The sequence below is a fragment of the Strigops habroptila genome, chromosome 4, assembly GCF_004027225.2.
Source record: "Strigops habroptila isolate Jane chromosome 4, bStrHab1.2.pri, whole genome shotgun sequence".
Lineage (NCBI taxonomy): Eukaryota > Metazoa > Chordata > Aves > Psittaciformes > Psittacidae > Strigops > Strigops habroptila.
In genome coordinates this window covers 36,631,455-36,653,532 of record NC_046358.1, presented here as the reverse complement: position 1 = coordinate 36,653,532, position 22,078 = coordinate 36,631,455, and the positions used below count along the sequence as shown (strand labels likewise).

The 22,078-nt window shown below is 43.3% G+C and overlaps 2 protein-coding genes and 1 long non-coding RNA gene across 7 annotated transcripts in view; 2 read left to right on the top strand and 1 right to left on the bottom strand.

The window, feature by feature from the left end:
• Window positions 1-21,621, top strand: part of LOC115606052 (zinc finger protein 410-like) — a 38,542-nt gene extending 16,921 nt beyond the window's left edge. For 2 of the 5 annotated variants that reach the window (XM_030481330.1, XM_030481329.1), the window contains exons 9-21: window positions 859-984; window positions 1,544-1,681; window positions 14,186-14,320; window positions 15,008-15,066; window positions 16,212-16,335; window positions 16,785-16,915; window positions 17,257-17,364; window positions 17,460-17,522; window positions 17,862-17,969; window positions 18,368-18,570; window positions 19,676-19,791; window positions 20,168-20,334; window positions 21,467-21,621. In XM_030481330.1, the coding sequence (XP_030337190.1) occupies window positions 859-984; window positions 1,544-1,681; window positions 14,186-14,320; window positions 15,008-15,066; window positions 16,212-16,335; window positions 16,785-16,915; window positions 17,257-17,364; window positions 17,460-17,522; window positions 17,862-17,969; window positions 18,368-18,570; window positions 19,676-19,791; window positions 20,168-20,334; window positions 21,467-21,496 (1,508 nt within the window). In that variant the 3' untranslated portion in view covers window positions 21,497-21,621. Of the gene's footprint in view, window positions 1-858; window positions 985-1,543; window positions 2,185-12,300; window positions 12,540-14,185; window positions 14,321-15,007; window positions 15,067-16,211; window positions 16,336-16,784; window positions 16,916-17,256; window positions 17,365-17,459; window positions 17,523-17,861; window positions 17,970-18,367; window positions 18,571-19,675; window positions 19,792-20,167; window positions 20,335-21,466 lie in introns of those variants that run through there. The other 3 variants (XM_030481334.1, XM_030481332.1, XM_030481333.1) reach the window with 3 other exon arrangements.
• Window positions 3,644-12,171, bottom strand: FAM161B (FAM161 centrosomal protein B). Its single transcript, XM_030481335.1, has 9 exons — window positions 12,120-12,171; window positions 11,778-12,010; window positions 10,046-10,608; window positions 7,970-8,307; window positions 7,470-7,597; window positions 7,024-7,191; window positions 6,429-6,528; window positions 4,914-5,044; window positions 3,644-4,680 (listed from the first exon to the last, which is right to left on the bottom strand). The coding sequence occupies exons 2-9, from the start codon at window positions 11,924-11,926 to the stop codon at window positions 4,590-4,592; spliced, it is 1,668 nt and encodes a 555-aa protein (XP_030337195.1). The 5' UTR covers window positions 11,927-12,010; window positions 12,120-12,171; the 3' UTR covers window positions 3,644-4,589.
• Window positions 6,025-7,600, top strand: LOC115606060. Its single transcript, XR_003990804.1, has 2 exons — window positions 6,025-6,449; window positions 7,495-7,600. It is a non-coding gene; the product is annotated as an uncharacterized LOC115606060 (long non-coding RNA).
• Window positions 21,622-22,078: the final 457 nt, after the last annotated feature.

Here is a 22,078-nt window from a genome sequence, read left to right as displayed (position 1 = left end):
ATGTCATGAAGTTGGGTATCCATTTCATAGATGTCATTTTCTTTAAGAGAGTATTTAGCACCTCTGTATATTAGTCAAAGCCATTCAAATCTGAAATCTCTCGAGTGGGTTTCTGCTGTAAGTAGAGTTTTCCACTGTTCTTTAATGCTATGTACTTGTAATTGGACAAAGCATTAGAAGGAAATGTATTTCACAAGTGTTTCAAAGCTTCTGCCTTCTGTTTTGATTGATCTATCTTAAATATCATCAGCACATGATGAATACGGCATGTTTGGGGAAGGGGAGGTTTTACTGGGGTGGTAACTTTTGGGACTACCCTAGTTCTCCATGCTTTTTCTTTCCTGTCTTGGCTTTCCTGTCTTGGCTTCCATGCTGTTGAGCTCACACATGGACATCATACTTGTATTGTGAAAATGAAAGACTGCTCTGTAAAATGGAAATCCTTTCACAGTGACAAGTCATCATCCAGTCCCTGCTCAGTAATGTAAACCAAATACTGCAATTTGTTGTGTGATGGCAGGATATAGATTCCTTGCCTCTGCTTCCTTGCTTTTGGCCATTTTATTCTAGGTATGGGACATCAAATATTTCCATGTCACTGAATAAGAGATTCCAAATAACTTCTTCCCTCTTATAAATCAGACTTGAAGACTTTCTTCAGACTTGTCTTTTCCAACCACTGGCAATACTGGTATCTGAAAGTCTTCTCTTCTAGAAGCTTATTGCTCTCCAGGGAAGAGGAATATTTATTTTTTTTTTCTTTTTCCCCCAAAGCAGTATTATTGGCTTCTTGGTTGATACGGTCTTTATTGCAATTTTGGTAATTCTTGGGCTATTTTTTCCCCGTTCCCCTCCAAGGAGTGAAGCCCCATCAATGCCAAATTTGTGGGAAGACATTTTCCCAGAGTGGTAGCAGAAATGTGCATATGAGGAAACACCACTCCCGAATTGGAACAGCTGGCAGCAGGGAGCGAGAACAGCCAGGTAAGGAAGGAAGGAGACACTGTGGGGAAGTGCCAGAAAGAGTTAGTGGATGGTCCAAGAGAATGGAAGATGTTTGTCTGAAAATAAGAGACCACAAGCCAGTAAGGAATAAAAGACTGTTTGTCTTGGAGATGAGGATAGATTTGCTCACCTCCCCTTCTCCAGGATAGAAGACAAAGGTATATTTCTGCATTGTGGTCAAGGGGCAGATAGGTTTTTATTGTTTTCAAAATTGTCAGGAATCTAGTATCTTTTCTTTACATGGAATTTGTGCCCATTAATACAACATTCTTGGTTAAGCAGTCTGTTTTTCTGTGCAATGTGCACTATTTAAAGAGAAAGCCAAGCCTGCAATGAGATCCCACCATAATAAGGCGCAAAACAATAAATAGAGGAGTTACCATCCATTGGAATGCCAGATGCCCAAAGAGTAGGAACAGATAAAATAAGTGTCTAGGGAAGAAGTCTATTGACTTGAACGGGAGCAGGGATTGTATCTTATATTGCAGTATCATTACATGGTGAAAATTTTGGTTTACCCTGGTTTTTTTCACAATAGAGTCACTGATGGGCAGCAGTCTGCTGGAAGAATCTGCAGTGCATAGTAAGAGTCTCATCTCCATGAACTCTCAGCCCAGCCTTGGTGTTGAGTCTCTGCATCTACCAGACACTGAGTCTATTATTGGAGTAGAGGAGGGTGAGACCAGCTGCTCTTTTTTCCGCCCTCTTATATGTGGTGACTGAAGTGGGATCGATCATATAATTCCTCCTAGAGGCTCACCATGTTGCAATGGAGGAGTGAACATTGCTTTAACTGTGCACAGAGTGGGTGGGTAGACGGAGAATGAATCATAAAACTGGAGTTGGAGAAGACCTACTGGACCAAGTTTCTCTCTTGCAGAGCTTAAAAGGTGAAGTCTGCTGCTTAGGTGTCATTTAGCCCATGTCATGGAACACCATTTCAAAACTGTTTATGCAGTCCATTCTCCTAAAGCCTAAAGTGTTTGTTTTGCTGGAGTACCTGGGTGCCCCAGTTAAGGACCAGGACCTCGTGCTAGGCACTGTACAAGCATTCAGTATCTTGAGCAACAGGCCTGCCTTCCATCCTTTACCTTCAAAGACTATATTCTAATACATCTCACTGTCAGAAGCTGACTTACTATCTGAAATAAATGTACTACTTGGTATCATTTAATTACATTTGCTGTGTTCTTTTCCTGCTTTCCTCAGTCACTTTTTCCTCCAAAATTTTTTTGGTATATCAAGCTCTTTAAATGAGTCTACCATGTAGATGTTTTGAGTTTTTGTTAACTTAGACTTTCTTTAGAATTGGCATTATTAAGAATGCAGAGTTTTGCTAAGACACTATATAACAGGTCCTGTGTGCAGCGAATGCTTTGAGTTTATATTGCTCCCTAGCTGAATGTAAAGGTAGTGCTGCTGTTGGTAAAGGTAGTGCAGTTTGGAGGTTCTTGCAGAAGCTGCAGCAGGTACCTGTGAATTGGGATCTGATATGGTTTGGCTACCATCTCATCAGCTGATGGGAGATGCTCCAGTGAGAAGTCTTCTTTACTACAGTATTTCTGTAGGTTAGCTGAACAGGCAGTCATTCTTTTAACTAAAAATTACAAAATATTTTCATAAAATGCAAAAATCCAGAGCAAAAGTTGAAATTCTTTATTCCCATACCTTTTTTTGAGATATACTAATTACAAACCTCTCTTAGGATTACATTTATGTAATCTACTTTAAGAAGACCACTTTGTTTAGCAAGAAAGGTGCTAGTGAGTTTCAGTTACTTAATTTGGTGCTCTCACTGTCATCACTATTTCAGCAATTTCTGTTTAGGGACCAGTACTAAGATTTGGATTTCTCTGTATTCATGCTTGTCACCTTAGTAGTTATTAAAAGGATATGGCATAATATCACATATTAATTTAAAGTCAAGCCTTTATTCTTCCTTTCTTAAGGTTTTCCTTTACACTTCACGTACTTGGAAAGTTTCATTTTCCAGCATCATCAAGTATTATGGAAATCAGCCACCAATTTTTGAATATCCTTTAAAATGTATGTATTCAAATTTCACTCCTGCTGCTCCAGATATACCCATACAAGCTCAATGGGCTTTAGACCACAGACTTGGAACATGGAAGAAATCTTCTTTCCTTCTTCTCTGAAGGTGATAAGGCATGGTGACAATGCTTACATAACTGTGCTTTTCCAGGGGATAGCGGAGAAAGAACAGCCCATGTTCTGCACCATCAAACCTATGTAGAAACCGGTGCTCTGGTAAGAGCCTTCCCTGAACCCTCCCAGGTGCTGAAGTCTCCTCTCAGCATGAGGACAGTAAGGAGCACTGCTGCAGTCCAGCAGATCTTCCAGCACTGGAAGTGTAACACAGCAGCCCGTAACCCAGGGCCTTAAATTCTTGTATCTAGTACCTTGTTAAGATTAAAAATGTCATTATCTCCATTTTCTATTTTTATCTAATATGGTAACTCTTACAGGTTCTGTATTTCTGATTTGATGATGGGGTTCTGTCGTTACAGTGTAAGGAGAAATGGATTGAGGTGGTGAAGATGGAGAGAGACACGGTTTCTATTTAAAAAGTGAGGAAAAGGTGACTGATAAAGAAATAGGACAATGCAGAAACATGACAGCCATTTAAAAATCTTTTAATCTCAAAGTGCTTTGGTACCATAATTCTCAGGAAACATTCCAGGGGGTAAGGGTTTGTATCTTTTGAGATTGTTAGTACTGTCAGGTAAAGGAAGACAACTAATGTGTGAGCCATACCATTCAAGGTGTGCCAGGCATTTGAGTGCAGTGTGCTGACAGGTAATACCTAATCTTTCTTCCACCAAAGTACATCTTTGACATCACAGTAATGGCAGAATTAGGACAATAGCAATCCAAAGTGATGCATTATTTAATTACCTTTTTCATAATTCTGGTTGGTTTTCAGGCCAAATGAATGACCTAAGTTGGTAAGATGTTAAAAAAGGTTCAAATAATGACATATGGGAGATTTTTTAATATAGAAAGACTTATGGGAGGAGGGAGCAGAGCTGCTAACTAGTGAGCAAAGAGTTAACACCAGAGGAGGACTTCCCTCTGAGTCTTCTCCCAAGGTAAGTCAAATCCTGCTGGTTTGGGTTGGGTTTTTTTTTTTTAAATACCTTGTTTAAAAGCATTCTACCATACAGATACGCAAACCAAGGTTTGGCACACTGAAAAGCATTCTCCCCTTCCTGTGTGCTTCTGTGGCACAAACACAAGGAGCTGACACTAGAGGATGCACCCCTTCTATCTTTCATATCTACTTTTATCCAAAGATAGTACTTCAACCTTTTTAACTTGTTTTGTTGCCTGTTAAAGAAAGGAACGCTTGTGAAGACTTAAGAGAGGGTGCAGGGTTTGCTGGGTTGGACAAGACATGCTCTGAACAGCAGCTGGTCTGTTTTTTCTTTACTAAATTCTCACATCTCACTTACCCCAGAGCAATTCGTAGGTGTCAGCCTAAACCATAAAGTTCCTGAAGATTAACTGGAAGAATCTTGAATTAAGAAAATCAAGAGATGATCACTGGATTCTTCTGCCAGATCTTATGTTGCCATTTCCTTTCCACTCTGTTCCTCTTGAGGTTCTCCTCCCTGTACAGTACAGGTGTCCTTTTCACCCCGAGGCTTGGGCACTCTGCAGAAACAGTGACTGTCCGGAATACTGGAAAAGGTTTGCAGCGCTTACTTGCTGCTTTGCCCCATGCATAGAAATAGAGTGCAGTCATAGGAATTAAGATAGAGAAGCCGTTTTGCTCAGTAAGAGAAGTGATGTTGATTTGATTTTGCCTACACTAGACGACACAAACTGGAACAAGGAAAATATTTTTAGTAAAAGGCAAACGAGCCACATTGCATTGGTTTTATTACCTGTGAACGTCAGATTCTTCTTCTAGCAGGTCAGTGGCATCTTTCCCTTTTTTCCTTACAAATTCTTCGCTCAGCCCCAGCTGCTGGAGGGTTTGTCTGTAGTGACGCTCTGCTCCTTGACGAGCGTCATGCTATGAAATCAAAACTTAAAACAGTAAGCATGTAGAGCTGGAGCTTCCTCATAACAGTCCAATAGTTCTAAAGTCATGGCTGACAGTCCTAATGAGAACAAAAGGACAGCAAAAGCCCAATCCAAAAATTTTTGTTATCCATAAAGTACCAAAACTGAATACTAGGAAAATGTCTCACACCTCTGAAAGCCAGAGCTCACCTTTTCCTGCTGCTTTTTTTCTTCCTTCTTCTGTTTCTACAGCATTCCAGTCTTACCAGACCTGTGTCTGAGCCCTGACCTTTTACACTCGAATTGAGAATATGTGCAAAAAAGGGTTGTGAGAAATTCTGGAAGTGTGTTTGCTTGTAATTTGTAAGCACTAATGACAGTGGAGTTAAATAAATGGAGAGCACCTGTCGAATAGCTTTGTATCGGCTCATCTTCATGAAACTGAAAACCAAGCATCCTGGATACTGTATCCTCACTGCCTCCAAATAACCCTTGCAAATTTATGTAGTCTGAGAGGACCATTTTCCAGAGGGACTGGCCAGTTCCTAAAGATTAAGATGCTCTGTATGGAAGGATCGATACCCTGTCTTGACACGAGTGAATGCTATCAATACTGGTGAATTCTTACCAACCTGGCAAACAGAAATGTTATCAATATTTATCATACAAATGTGTCTCTGCCTTCATTAACCACTCATCTGAACAGAAAGTCTGACCCAGGAGGGTACTTCCTATTGAGAAATCTTAAATCAGCATATTGTCAATGTATTTATTGTCAATGTATTGTCACTGTGTCTGTAACCAGATATCATCCCTGCAAGGAGACAGAACTGAAAGGGAGAACCCAGGGAAAAAGATGCTTAAAGAGAGTGAAGATTGTATCTACACCTCAAGTGCAATACAGATATGCAGCTGGTCCTGTGTCATGGATGAGATGTGCTGAATGCAACCCCAGACAGCAGAGCTTGCAAGTGATACAAGCTAAGTGACTAGAGGTCCAAAGAAAAAGTGCTCAACGGGAGAGGGTTTTAAGAAAAAAAGCTTAAAATAGACTGTAGGCTATGGTGTTCAGGTACAGAATAGGTGTTCATATGATTTCTGGTGTGATAAGGCCTTGATTTTGATCAGACCGTATCTTTTGATTGCAATATATACTAGGGACTGGAAAGCTCTACAACCAAGAAATAACTCTGAGGGTTTTTCTCAAGTGGTGGGAAGGAATTTAAATTGGGTGGCCCTTTCATGTGTTATTTTGAGTGTAGTGAAGAGACTATGCAACCATTTGCATCTCCTTATTCGTGAACTAACTTGAGACTAGGTTTCTTAATGCCTGTTTTAAATGAAAGACAATGTATCCTGTTGCCCAGAAACACTCTGGAACTTTGACCCGTTACCTTGGTGACCTGTTCAAAGAGGTATGGTCTGTTCTTGACTCGGAGCTGCATTTCTTCCAACTCCTTTCTGTATTCCTTTGTTCTCTCTCTCATTTTTTGCCTGAAATGGAAAAGTTGCCTGTATAATAGAGGTTTCCTCTGACTGTATCTAATGAAGGATGAGGAATTCTCAGTAGCTGTTCTGTCCTTCAAATAGCTCTGGTAGTTCTCTTGATTTTAAATGCTGGGCAAAACCAATCCTACTGCTGACAAGTTACAGACCCATTACAAAGCTTTACTATTAGACTGTAAGCAGAGAACCAGTGCTCACATTTTCAGAAAACCTTGTCTTATGTGTGCTTTACCAAATTACACATTTCAGTTGGCTTATTTGTACAAATGAGTTTCTACAAATGTTAATCTAAAGGAAACTATTCTGTGTGAAAGGAGTAGTGCGGGGTTGTCACATCCCATTCCACAAATGGATGTGGAATGGGTGTGACAGTCAAAAACTTAGGCTAGGAAAGTTCTTAGACCCAAATCCTCCTAAAGAATTATCTGATGCTCCCCAGTTAGTAGAGCAAATGATTATTTCTCTGAAGAATAGAATACTGACCAGTTCTGTTTTGACTTCTCCTTGTGTGTTTCCTCCAGGCTTTTATGTGGATCCAGGGCTTTTGCTCGGCTGTTCACTGACTTCTGGATAGCTTGACATTTCTTTTTCTGCTTCTCCAGCCAATAAATTCCTTCTTTGTCCCCTTCCTTTTTGTTATCCTGGGAGCACCTATATAGAAGAAAGTTACTAATGAGCTCCCTTTAGACTGCCAGACTACATGCTTCACTTTTCTAGTCCTCGAAGGAGAAAAGCGAATTTCAGACACACGAGCGCGCAGCTCCCCAGTCAACTGGGAGGCAGGACAAGAATTAGCAAAGAACGAAGACAGAAACATTTAGGAAAAGTATTGTTGATGTAGTTGCTGTAATGAGGGAACACACTGACCTTTTTTCCTAAATTAAGTCATTAGCTGGTGTATGGTCTTGTAGACAAACTTTTCTACTTACCTAATAGCTGATTCCCTTTTTCTAGTTGCATCTGTAATATGCACTGGAAGGGTATTGGAAGAGAGAGAGGAAACTCCAGCCAGAGAATGACTTTTTTTCACTGAAACCTTGGAAAGTTGCTGAGAATCCTGGGGGGGTGAAAAAAAAAAGGAACTTCATTCAGAGTATTTGTTCACAGTCCAGAATCTCCTCTGTTCCTCCCCCAAAGAGAACGGTTGGGGTGTGTGGGCAATGCACTCATTCTTCTCTCTTCTGTCAGTAGGGATTTATATGAGAAGGGGCTGAGGGGAAGGAGACAAGGAGTATGGAAGGGTGGCTGAGCCTGAGCTGTCATAGCTCATCTCTGTGTAGAATTTTGCTCTCTGGTTTGTCCTACAACTCTGCAGTACTCCCAAGGCAAGGACGGAGGTCACAGGACATTAACCACCCATAAATAAATGCTATAAATTCAGTAAGTTGCTATATTCATGAGAAAAAGCAGAAATATCCAGTCATCTCACCTTTATCTTTCCATTAGCCTGCCTCTGCCTGCCACGGAGATTGGAAGTTCTTAGCTTGAATGGCTTATTATGAGTTGTCTCTTTGATTTCTTGTCTCCTTACTGCTTCCCTCTGAAATGCCCAGTAAAGTCCTTCAAAATCCGGTATCGTTGGATTAATCCTTGGCTTGAAGCTGAAACTTTTGTCCTGCAAGAAGCCAAGTCTTTCCTGCTGAGTTTTAGCGGCGGTTCGGGACTGAGGCTCCCTCCGACAGTTGCTGATCTCTGTAGGAGCTACGGAGCTCTCAAGCAAATCCTTTGCTCGCATTTGAATGCGTATTTCTCTGCAGAGTTCAGCTTCTAATGAATGAAAAGCAAAGCAATGAGAAGAATATGAGTGACATACAAGGCTGTGAAATTGCCACTGCATAACTCTAAACTTTTTTTTATGATGGCAGCTACACGCAGAGGAGAGACCAGACATTCTGTGTTCTCTTTCCCTATTTTCCAGCCTCTCTCTTCTCTACCTCCCAGGAAAAAAAAAAAAATCACAGATAACCAGGAAAAACATGGCAGGGTCTCTAAGGCATGAATCTCTGGATTTCACTTTCACTTATCTGAGTAAGTTACTGGACAGGCCTTCTCCTCCCATTCCCATTCTTAGGGGTACCAGACAACTTGTGCCCTTTGTCTTGCAGGAGTGTTGTGTTAATCAAGGTTCATGTGGGACTTCATGTCATTATGTTGAGTGTGTGATCCACAGGGGCTGTTCAGATATACACTTGTAACGGATGATGCCTTTTCTATGTTAATATTCAGCAGCGTTTGTCTACATTGGAAAAGATTTTAAGTGAGGAGCGTTTGGTGGATGGATCATGTCTTGTGACTTCTGTGATAAACTTCCATAGAAAGAATGTGTTTCAGGGTATAGTGTCAAGTGACTCCTTTCCTGTGCAGCACTAAAGATTTGTGAAAATGCAGACAGTTGGCTGGGGTGTGGCTTTTGCTTTTAAGAAAAAAAAAAAAAAAAAGAAGAAATCAATACTGCTGTTTGCAAACTAAGACTTTTTTTGAGTCTGTTTATAACTTTGAATTGACTGAGGTATGAAATGTTCATTCCTCCTCCCTTCCCATATACCAGAAACAGAACAGTAGCTTGTCCTTTGCTTTTACCTTTCTAATCTATTTAGTTTATTATGCCACAACAGAACGTTTTCTGATGAAAAATGAACTGGTGTGTACTCAGGAAGAAATCAGTGGGAAACGGTAAAAAAAAGAAGGGGTGAGAAAAGCGGTAAGAATTATCAAGGACGGGTTTAGTTCCTGTATTCAAGCATGAAGTCTGCATTGCTTACTTCAGACTTAGAACTGAGGGGGCTTAACCCATCTGAAAGAAAGCAAACATCAGGCACATTTTCTTGGCTGTCCCTCTGACTAGAATGGTCCTGGCACCTACATCCACTGGTTTAGCGCTCTAGAAGGTGGAGAGCGAGTGGGAAAGTAACTGGAAACATTACAGAATGTCAGGAGAGACTGGATTACTGCACCATCACTTAGAACAGAGCTAATAATAGCCTGATTTGGGCTCAGGAGGTATTTTTCTCCTAAGGGTTCTGTGCAACACAGACCACTTGAATGGGACTAAAATTGTCAGTTCCAAGATACTGCACAGACCTGGGACACTTCTGGCACTACATCTGTGTTCATGTTTGTGCCACAAATCATTTAGGTGGTCCCTTTAGATTAACCAAAGGTATGGAATCCAGTGCAGGGAAAGATTCCCAAACTGGCATGATTTGCAGCAAAAGGGGTATGGAAATCTGTCTGAAGAGCTCAGTGTACCCACACGTCTGGGGAGTGGTACAGAACTGCTGCTGTTGCCACGGGTACAAGACTACTGAATTGTGGCCACTCTCCTGTAAGGGTATCTAGATGAAATGTAAGGACCAGCGATATGCAGGAGACTAGACAACACAAGGGGATGTAATGACACTGGCTTTATACTCCAACTAATGCTCTATAAGCCATGATCCTACCTCCCAGCATGGAGACACCGAGGGACAGGCAGGGAGTTAATAGAAGAGCCCTGGCAGTTTACCTTTGAGTTTATCTCCAAGAAGTGGGCCATAAGTAGATTTAGGAATTTTTTTACTGGCTTGCTTCTGTTTGGAGCTGTCATTTGGGGTTGCTGCTGCCAGGAACTTTTGTCTGATAGCTTCTTTCTTTTTCTCCTCCTTCTCCAGGAAGCTGAAGGGCCTCAGGGTTGAAAGTAGCAGCTCCTTTCTTTTCTGTGTTGCTGTTTGCCTGCGAATCTCATTCTGCTCCATTATTTCTTGATAAAGGGGCAGAAACACATGGGCAGGTACAGGCTGTGCCCGGAATTGTTTCTGACATTCAGCTTCATCCTGGCTTTGCCTTTGGTCTCTCTGTTTGTCTAGTTCAAGAAACATGTATGACTTCATCAACTGGGACTTTTTGCGAGCTTCCCGCAGCGTCATTTTGAAAGGCTGAGGGATGGTGATGGAAGGGATCCAGGGAGAAGAAGCGCTTTTTGGCCTCAAGCGGGATTTAGGAAACAAGGGAGACTTTTGCTGATCCCAGGCACTGTCCGAGGTGAGGTCAATCAAAGAACTGGACTGCCTTTTGTTACCAGATGTACGACTAAGACAAAGACATCATGAAGGGGAAATAAGTGAAATTATATAAAAAAATAGATATATTTTATAGGAGACACTGTTGATTAAAAGAAAGATGCTGTAGCTGATCTGGTAGTTGTGACAGGCCCAGGGTTTATCATTCTCGGGCTCTATATTTTGCTTAGCTACCAAAGTTGGTGAGCAGAGCTTTGCCTGCTTCTGTTTTCCATGTATAAAATGGTGGTTATGCCCACTTAGCTTTGTAATGCAATTTACTTTGCTGCTAGCACTCTATTGCCAGAAAAGCCACAAATAATCCCTAAAGTTGGAACTTGCTAGTTATCTGGCTGATAGCTACTTATCATTAAAGACAAACTCAGGACAGGCAATAAGTTAGGCACACAAATCCTAACAAACTGTACCAATCACCAGGATTCCTAAAATGCTGATGGAAGAGCCACTGCAAGGAACTGCATTAGTGCAGCTCTTTAGACGTTCAGCTGGAAACTTTGAAGCTAGGAAGACCATATAATTGATTGCAAGAGAAAAAAATCGAACCAGGACTGTCCTGGGTCTCATTGAAATAGCAAACTTCTCAAGGTATGTTTGAGAGTGATTACGAAACAGAGTAAAACTTATGAGATATTTAGGGAAGGAATAAATGCAGGTAAAATGAAGGATTGAGATGGATGAGGGTGGACCAAGACCAGGAAAATGGGGAAAAGAGGGAAAACAGAAGGTGCCGATCATGTGTAAATGTGCTCCTGGACCATACACTTGCCTGGTGATGGCTGCAGTCTGTTCTTCACACATTATTTCCTCAGTAAGAGTGCACGTGTGTGACCTGCTAGTGAACTTCAAGCTGGACTAACCACAGAGAAAGACAAGAAGTCTGAAAGCTCCGTGTTGGAGACACCACAGCTCTGAATGGTGGATGCTGCATAGAAACGTGTGTGATCTGCTAGCAAGTTTTAGGCGTGATTAGCTGACGAGCAGGAACAGGATTTGTGCTGGTCATGTTTTATGTGAATGCTGCTTATGTGGGCACCTATTGGCCCCATCCTCTCGTGTGTGAATATGCTTGCGGCCAGTGTTTTGATACTATACACGTGCATCTTGGGACTTCATGCTCCACTTCAGAAGCAGCAGGAATCCCACACGCCATTCCGCCATCCTTACCCGGTGCCATCCTACCTGAGAGCCTCCCACAGCTTGTCACGCAGGACTGCCGCCTCCCGCCTGAAACCCTCCAGCTCCTCATCCTCTTCGGAGACTCCAAGATCAGTCCATGACTTTGCCTGGTGCGGTAAGCCCGGTTCCAGCGGAGACTGCTGGCCCCCCATCCCGACAGGCTGTCTCCAGCTCCTCGCCCGCTGGCGGGAAGCGCAGGAGTCGGTCCGTTACAGCCTGAGGGGATGCCGCGTCACCTGGAAGGAAAATAACAAAATGGAGAGGTGCTCGTTGCGAGGGCGCAACCCCAACCTCCCTGCCCGGCGCCGGCGCCACCTGAGCCCCGCGGCCGGGCCGCTCCCTCACCTGCAGGCCGCCGCCTCAGCCCTCCAACAGCGCCCATTCCGCCTCCCACCAATCAGCGAAGCTGGCAGCGCCCTAGGCCCGCCTTTTTGGCCTCAAGCAGCCAATCAGACTCCAAAACGGAAGGCACCCGCCGCTCGGTCATTGGTCCTCGGGAAGAGGTGTTTTGTGTAGTGCCCGTCCCCAGGCAGACTGCGTTGTCATGGTTTCCCGTAGCCACTTCCGCTCGGCGGTGCGCTGTCACTTCCGCAGCGATGGCGGCGCTGTGCGGCCAGGGGCTGCTGGCTCCGCTCGGTGGGCGGTCGCTGGCCGGCCCGCGGGCTCCGCTCCGGTTTCGGGCTGCCGTCGCCGCCGCCGCGCCGCTTTACGATGTGGTGGTGTCGGGCGGGGGCATGGTCGGGAGCGCCATGGCCGCCGTGCTGGGTAAGCCGGTGACCTTGTCGCCTGCCGCGGTCGGCGCTGCCTCCGCTATCGGCCCGGCCCGGCGCCGTCCCCGCGGGGCTGCAGTCGCGGCCGCACAGCCGGCGGTGGTGTCTCCCTCCTGCCCCTGCACCGGTGGTGGGAGGTGACGGAGGCGTTCGGGTCTCCCGCACCTTGTTGTGCGAGTTCAGCGAGTCGCGGGTTTTGTGTCCGAAACTTCACACCGGCGCTTTCCCAGAACCCTCACGGTTCACCCTGTGCAGTACCTGCTGCTTTTATAAGTCGACCTTAATTATTAATCTGTGTTGGCGACAGTGTGAGATAACCATGTAGTTATCACTTAGGATCTTAATGTTCAAGATCCTTTTGTAGAGTTTCCTTATTCCTGCATCTCCTTGTGGCAGCACTCTAGAGGTGACTTGAAGCTGTTTGGTTAGCTGGTCCTTGTGATGAGCCATGTCCTATTTATACGTGTGTGTGTATATATGTGTTAATGCAGCCATTACTTTGAATTCTGTAGACTGCTTGTGTTTCTGTCAAACACAGTCACCCTTAAATTGCCAATGGGTAATTTCAGCCATTGCTGAAAATTCTTTTCTGATCCTAAGTTTCATTCTCTAACCTTGTAATTTGAACACTGTAATACCACATTCAGTGGATGTGTGCTTGGTCTGTGTCACTAGAGATCCTGAGAGTACTGGCAGTTTCTTTATTTGCAGCGTTGTTTCAGAAGGTGTAATAGTGACAGAAACCTAAACAAAAGAGTGCAAAGAAGAGAGAGAGCGAAGGTCCTGAGCAGTAAGTGCTTTGCAAGTGTAAGGGTTTACCTTGCAAACTTACTATTGTGCTTGTGGTGTTGACCACAGTGGAAATAAAACAGCATAAGGATTCCCACTTGCCCCCAGCAGTGATACCTAAGGCTAACATGGAGGTTTGAGGCCTTTCAAAAGATGAGGTTATGCTATGCATAATCTAGAAAACATTCAGGATACTCCCTGCTGCAGTAGCAGCAAACTCTGCATGTTCTAAGGACACCGTTCTGTAGCCATAGCAGTCAGATGCAACAAGAATGGCTAACTCAGCTGGTGTGATTTACTCTTTACTTGAGTCATCTCTTTATTCTTTTTCAGTTCTCTTTAACTGAAAGTTAAAGCCTAAACTGCCAGTGCTGTCCCACTGTCAGCATATAAGGATAAAGAAAACGTTAATGTAGTTGCTAAGGAGCACAGAAGTTTTATTTTGATCTCTTGTTCTAAGTGGTGAATTTAAGTTTAAGCTCTGAAAAATGTGTTCTGAGTATGGAGTAAACATTGCAGGCTTTGCTCATTAATACTTCAATAATGAACTTGCATAACAAGCTAGGCACAAATTTGTACAAAAATGTGAACTTTGTACAAAAAGAAAACGTTTAATCCTTGCTTTAACTACAAAAGGGTTGTCCATCGCAGTGACAGGATTGTAGTCAGGAAGTTTCAAAATACAGAAGTTTACTTGCCTGGTCAAAACCTGTATCATAAATGCATTTCTTTATTAAGTTTTGCAACTACTCTTATCTTATTACAAAAATGTATAGGTGTTACTGATACAGAAATAAGAAATGAGATTTTTGGCAGGAGTGTTTTAACAAAGCATATATTTGCTTATTGTAGGGCACGATATCCACTTCCATGATAAGAAGATCGCTTTGCTGGAGGCTGGTCCTAGGAAAGAATACAACCATGTGCCAGACACCTACAGTAACAGGGTCAGTTCTATCTCCCCAGGATCAGCAACCCTTCTGAGCAGTAAGTATGATTGCTGCTGTTTGTGTTTTAAACAGTATGTTTGAGCTGCTTTCAATTTGATTTTGACAAAACCCCTTTGAGCATGTGCTGCCTTCGTCCTAAACTCAACAGAATTATGTGCCTTTGTCTTTTAGTATTCTGTATGCCGAGTTGTGGTGATTAACTAAATTAAATTGATAACAGGGATCTGTTTTCTGGTATCTTGGTCTGATCTGTTATGTAAATATTTGTGACATTAGCCCAGCAGGATGTTGTCAGGTGCTCTCTACAGCATCTGGAATGCTGGGTTCACAAAAGAAGCACATAGTTAGTGCTCTGCAGTCTGGTAACTCACTTCTGATTAATTTTCATTTTAAAGAAATATTTGAGCCTTGATTCCTTATGGTGAAAGAAATGTTTTAAACAATGATGGCCCTGTGTTTCTGTGTCTGTTTTATTGCTCAGTGATGGGACAGTAAGACTTGACTGTTAAGTCACAGTGTCCATGGAAAGCACTTGTTTCTTTTCTACTGGCCTGTGTTAACAGTGAAATAACGTGATGCTGGAGCTGTGAAGGTATTGAGGCAGACCTGGCCCTGTCTACGAGTGGTGCAAGCAGAGTCTGGACATTGATAGACAGGGAGGGAGAAATTTTGTTTGGGTCTCAGTGTCAGATGTGAACCTGCATGCATTTGTGTCCTTTTTCAGGTTTTGGTGCCTGGGATCATGTCTGCAGCCTGAGACTCAAACCGTTCCAGCGAATGCAGGTGCCTTACTTAGGGCTGCAAATATACTGTATGTCTGTCTACTGTGAATCTCAGTAGTACTTTTTTTACTTTGGCAAAGGGCAGGTTATGCTCATGATGCTTCCTGTTACTTTTTTGGGGGGTAGCAGTCTAATCATGAGTTCCCATCCTCAGAGTCTTGATGTTACAGGCTGAAACGTTTATTCTTAGTGGAAGCTGTAGATATTGAGGCAGGGGTACTTGCCAGGAAATAAAACTAAAGATGTGTATTGGTTTTGGCTGGGATAGAGTTAATTTTCTTCATATCCGCTTGTATGGTGCTGTGTTTTGGGTTTGTGATGAAAACTGTTGATAACACAGGCAATTGCTGAGCAGTGCTTACACAGAGTCGAGGCCTTTTCTGCCTCTTGCACAACCCCACCAGTGAGCAGGCTGGGGGTGCACAAGAAGTTGGGAGGGGACACAGCAGGGACAGCTGACCCCAACTGACCAGAGGGATATCCCACACCACATGGCGTCATGCTCAGCAATAAAAGCTGGGGAAAGGAAGAAAGGGGACACACACACACACACACACACACACACACACACACACACACACACGCACATTTGAAGTGATGGCATTTGTCCTCCAAAGTAACTGTTATGTGTGATGGAGCTCTGCTTTCCTGGAGATGGCTGAGCACCTGCCCGATGATGGGAAGTAGTGAGTGAATTCCTTGTTTTGCTTTGCTTCCACATACAATTTTTGCTTTACCTATTAAATCGTCTTTATTTTAACCCATGAGTTTCCTCACTTTTCCAGTTCTTTTCCCCATCCCACCGTGGGGGAGCGAGTGAGCCGCTGCATGAGGCTGAGCTGCCTGCTGGGGTAACCCACAGCAGGGTGGTAGGGGAGCTTTATGTGCTAATTATGTAGAAGGGAAGTGGGGATAAAAAACTTTATTTGCAATTAGTTTTTGAGATGAAGCCAGATCATTGTATGAAAGGAATTCCGTGATGTACTTTAGTTGCTGGGAATGGACAGTAATCCAAGATGTTTCCTCTAGTTCCGTATTTCTAGACTGCCACATTCCTTTCCTGTTAAGATGGATATGTTCATAGTCCCTGAAAGGAACAGCACTCCTTCATTGTGTTGCTTCATATAATGTACTTTTGCTTCGTAGGTGTGGGATGCTTGTTCAGAAGCCATGATCGTTTTTGAGAAAGATGACCTAGATGACATGGGTTACATAGTGGAGAACGATGTCATTATGTCTGCTCTCACAAAACAGTTAGATGCAGTAGCAGGTACTGGTCAACTTCTTTAATATTTTGTTTCCTGCAGAAAGCTTTTTCTGTTACTTCCCTTCTACTGTGTGTGCTAAGTTATGGGAGGGAGAAGTTAATCTAACAAGTAGCTCTGATAGCTCTGAGACATAGGCAGTTTCTTGAATTAAGGGAGGAGGGAGAAATCTGTATTCCAAAGGCTGCATGGCACAAAAGGAGTTTCATACATAACTCTCCAGAACACAGTCTCTCCAAAAATAGATGTAATGAAAAGATCTGTAGCTTTCTATCCAGAGCAGCCTTGAGGTGACAAAGGGTTGGCCAGGTCTGGTCTTTCAGGGTGCCATGAGAATTGTAGGGTCAGGTCTTACGGTGCCAGTAAGACACGCGTGGCCTTTGCTGTTGTAGTGATGTTTCCTTTCTTCGTGCCTGTATCATGCTGTGACCGTGGTACTTTGTGTTCCCATCAGACCGGGTGGAGGTTTTCTACGGGAGCAGAGCAGTGGGGTATACGTGGCCCCTCCCCTCTCACAGCTGTGGCACAAGCCCTTGGGTCCAAATTGAGTTAGCTGATGGACGCAGACTTCAGACCAAACTGCTGGTAACTAAGCTTTGTATTTCTGTTGATCAGGCGTCATCTCTCTCCCAAGTCCTTTCCACTGGATTTGGTTCTGATTCCGTGTGTGCCGCTCCACCCACGTGGAGGGCTTGAGTGAGGTGAGTGGTTAACGCTGTCAGAGATGCTGTGGGGCACGGTGCCTGACACAAGAAGGCTGTGCTGAATTGGAAAAGAGCAGAAGGGGCCACCTCTTCTGGCTTTTGGGCAACCTTTTTTTCTGAATAAACAGAAAATGTCTTTGTGCAGGCTGAGGTGTATAGCCTGGAATATTGGCTTTCTTAGGAGTTGCTGAAGAGGTTGCTTTTTACCTCTTTGTTTTGTAGATCGGTGCGGATGGTCATAACTCTGTAGTCCGGAAGGAAGCTGAAATTAAGAACATTGAGCATCAGTATGACCAGTCAGCAGTGGTGGCAACTCTTCATTTGTCTGAGGTGAAATTCTGCTAATTGACTCTTCCATAAGCAGGTGAACAGCTTGACCAGGTGATCCAGGTCTCTGATTCATAACTGTCCGCTTGTTTTTGTAGGCCACAAACAATAACGTAGCGTGGCAGAGGTTCCTTCCCACAGGGCCAATTGCACTTCTTCCGGTAAGGTGACTTCTGGTCTCCGTATTTATTTATTACTTTTTAATTCTGATTTTTAGTGTGTTCTTTTCTAATAATTCTGTTTCTGTCTGTGCCTTTCTGTGTTGTTGCTGTCTCTTAAGAATTTGTCCCCCTACCCTTTACTTTTCAGTTACAGCTTTTTTTTTTTCCCTCCTGCCCTGTCAGTTCATCCTTGGTATTTCCCACTTGCAGCAAGTTGGACTGGAAGAGTATATGCAGAGGGACTGGTGTGGGGCAGGGCAGTGGGGAAATCTTTGCACTGATCATTTATTTTTGCTTCTTTTTCTCTTGATACTTACTCTTGACATTCTTTTAAACTAGCTGTCTGACACTGCCAGCTCGCTGGTCTGGTCTACATCTCATGAACATGCATCAGAACTTGTCACTATGGATGAGGAAAGTTTTGTGGATAGCATCAACTCTGCCTTTGTGAGTATCAGCCTTGTGGCAGGTATGGGGCTTTGTTGTAATCACAAGAAATATAATGGAACACTACAGCTTAAGGGATAGTAATGGGAGAGGTGGATTCTTAAGTTCCTTCCTCTGGTGAGCATGATACTGAAAGGCACTTAGCAAAGAAGGGATGACCTCCTGGGATTGAAGTAGGTTAGTTAGGAGAAGTTGAACTAAATTTACAAAAGGTGGAAAGGTAAGCTCATCCTAGTTGGAAACCTTTATGTCCTAAAATAATTAAGATATTTTCTTTTACTGTCTAGTTTTGTCCAAGTTGTTAAAATTCAGTATTTCAAGCTGATCCAGATTTTTTTTAACTGGATTCTTTTATGTCTGGTTTGGGTTAACATCTAAAGGTTGGTTTGTTTTTTCAGTGGAGCAATGTAAACCACTCCGACTTCATTGACACTGCTGGGGCCATGTTTCGATCTGCTCTTTCACTCTTGAGGCCCTCAGGGAGTGCAGTCCGTCAGCTACCCCCAAGCGTTGCTAAAGTGGATCCAGAGAGCCGAGTCATGTTCCCTCTTGGAATGGGGCACGCGACAGAGTACGTCCAGCACCGCGTGGCCCTTATCGGGTAAGGTCCTGAGTGGCAGCCCTCGTGTGAGTGAGTGGTGTGTGGTTAGAAATAATGCAAGTGCAGCATCAACAAATTAGATAGTTAGAAATAAGCTATAGTTTCAGTTTGACGTTATTGAGGCCCAGTTTGTACCATGTGCTCTTGTGCCAACAAAGTCCTTTTGTATGACTAGCAATCTGTCCACTGTGTGTGCTTTGGATGTAAATTGCAAGATAATTATTTCCCTTTCCTGGTTTGAGTAGTCCAGTAAAACAACCCAGAATCTCATGCTGACCCTGTACTTCCCCAAACATTGTAGCAGGCATTCTGTGTACCAGTTTGAGTTTCAAACTTACCTTTCTTGAACACAAATGACAAAACTTACAAATTATTCTGGATGGGATGTCATAGGCTTTTGTACAGTGGCCTATAGAAATAGGAGAATATCTCATCTTTTGCATTCTGAGGTTGCATGTACTTTTTCTCTGCCACAGCTGCAATACACTGGTAGCTTACAGTAGTTCTGGGATGCTGTATTATACTTTGGATACTTTTCATCTTTCCAACTTGTGACCCACTCTGTGCTTGGGAGCTCTCTGTGCTTTATAGCTTGTTAAATGATATTATGTTTCCTACCCAAACTTCATTTCATTTCTCTAAGACTCCCTTATCAATATGTCTGACTTTGTCCTTTATAAGTAAGTCTGCTCATAAAAGAACCTTGATTTTGTTTCTATTCAATGATATCCCACTTCTCCTTTGTATTCATGATGTCTCTCTACTCTCTGAAATGTGCTGGTGATATACCTCCTGTTGTGCTTACAAGAACAGCAAGGCCTGTTCCACACATGGTCTGAGAAAGGACTTTGGCTAGTCACCTCTTTATAATTTTTCCTTTCAGAACTGCCTTTTGTTATCTCCCCTTTGTCTTGCTGCTTACAACTGGAGAGGCAGTCAGGTAGTTCAGCATAGCGTGCAGAGAGGTACCGGATAAACTGTGTGTGCTGCTGTAAGGTGTTCATTGCAGGGAGGTGAGGAGTGCTACGCTGACCCTTCTGGGGTTTGCCTGCCATTATGCCTTTCTGCAAGAAGGGATATAAATTTCTGTCTTCTCTTGCTCCAGGGATGCAGCGCACAGAGTCCACCCACTTGCGGGACAAGGTGTAAACCTGGGCTTTGGTGATGTTGCATGTTTAGCTCATCACCTCAGTGCAGCAGCCTTCAACGGGAATGATCTGGGTAAGGATCCAAGACAGTGATTGGTCTTACAGGCCTTTGCTGCTAACACCAGGACAAGCATTACCTCTACTGCAGGTTAAGCATGCCGCTGTCTTGTGTTTGAAAGGCACAAGCATCTTAGAAGCAAAACTGTTCTGACGTCCATTGGCTGTGGAGCAGTTAAAGAGTCTTGGAGGCAGTTTCCATCCCACAAATCTCAAAGCTGCTTTAAAAAGAAAGTTCTGCAGGATGGTAGCTAAAGAGGCAGCAATGAAGGAAGGAGGCCTTTATTAAGATGAACCATTTCTCTGCTCTGTGTTTTCAGTTGTCAGTGGATACTGCTATGTAGATGAGATGCACAATTGTTTTAATAGGAGCATTCAATTATCTCTTTCAGGATCCTTAAAACATCTCTTAAAGTTTGAGACAGAGCGTCAGAGGCACAATGTCTCCTTGATAGCTGCTATTGATGTGCTAAAGAGGCTCTACTCCACGAAGCTGGCTCCCTTGGTGTTGCTGAGGACATGGGGATTGCAAGCAACAAATGCCCTGCCTCCTCTCAAAGTAAGAACCTCACTTTCGTGAAGGCTGTAGGAAGAGTCCAGAATATTCGTGAAACATGCACAAGCTGTAAAGATTTGTTTTGTTTTGTTCTGGGTTTTGGGTTTTTCTTTTTTCCTTTTAAATGAAACATTTTTCGTTGGAAAATGCACCACGTTCAAATCGAGGTTTTGTGTCCCAATTGAGCCGGAGTTCCTAAATAACCAAGGGCTCAGTCGCAACTGTTTTCTCCTGCAGCACAAGAGAAGATAAGGCTCTAAGTGTCTATACTCTCTATCAGTAATTAGGGGTTAGAAGTCATTAGCAGTCTTCGGCTTTATTTTGCTATGGCATGAAAATGTGGAACTTGAGCTGCGTTCCAGAAATGCCCTATGAAACTCAGCACTCTGAAGACTCATCTTCACTAAGAATAAGACATCAGGTCACTTGACAGATGTGGTGTGCAGCTCAAACGAGTTACCTGTTTCTGTGCTGTTTTGTGCCTTGCGAAATTGTTCCCTTATGGCAGAAGTGCAAGTCTCTCTAATGGAAATTACCTGAGGCAGGCAGTGGTGAGGAGATTCAGTCTTAAACACAGACCCTCTATTTGCAGCCTGTCTGCCTAAGTTCTGATTTCCTTCACTGGATTTTCATGAGGTTCAAACCCTCGTTTCTGGGTTTGAATGTTTTATTCCACAAATCAAGTCACCTTCTTCCTATTAAACACAGGTGGCCTTTTTCCTTTGTTACAGTCACAGTTCAACCATGACAGTGTCTTAAGAGCAGCAAATTCCTAAGGTGTAGTAGCTGCCACTGGTAAGGTGTCTTTAGTAGTTGCACTGAAAAGAGGCTCTGCTGCTGCTTCAGTGCTCAGAGGTTTATTTTGTTTCTCTGTTTAAAGCAGAAAACCAAATGAAGACCTCTTCCCTGGGCACAGAACCTGTTGGTAACACCTCTGTTTTCTGCTGCTTCGGAAGGAATGCTGCAACTTTCTTAATTTGGTAGCATACAGGGAGAGTGCTTTGCAGTTGGCTAGAAAGGCTGACAAAAAACTGTTGCCCATATATGTAAAAGGGAGAGAGACTGTAGCTGCTTTCTAGAATGTCTGTTTCTTACTAGTTTACAAATGACTTGTTTTTTTCTTCTCCTCTTTTAGGAGCAAATCATGGCTATTGCCAGCAAGTGATCTGCTGTCAGTTTGGGACAGCAGCTTGCCCATGAACATGTTGCCCTTATAAGGACCATGACTGACTTGAATCTTTGAATTGTGTTATTTTAATTTAACAATAAAATTAAGGGATTGAGCTGTCATCCATGGTTTTATGCAAAAGTTGTCTCATCTGCTCTCCTCAAGAGGATTTAGGGTCTCTTCCTGTAGTACTACCATGTCTTCAGCCACAGAACAATCTGTACAATGTACTTTCAATTTGGGCCTCTTGGGTTGAAGACTGAGGTGGAAACTTGAAGACTGAGGTGGAAACAGTTGCAAATACAGTGCTGACTTTTGCCAGCTACAATTTTTACTGCTTAATGACTTTCAGTTTGCTCTGACTTGAGTTCTAGAGCTGCAACATCACTCCCGAGTTCTTAGTTCTGCCTGGACTCGGAAAGGAGGGGTAGTTTCCAGCAGAGGGAGACAACTCACGGTGGCAGATATATTTTTAAAGCTTTAATCTGTCTCTCTCACCCTTTGCTCTGCTCTTATCTTGGTGCTTTACTTAGTAATGGTGTGTCTTGTGGAACAGTTTTAAGGGCCGCATGGAAAAGA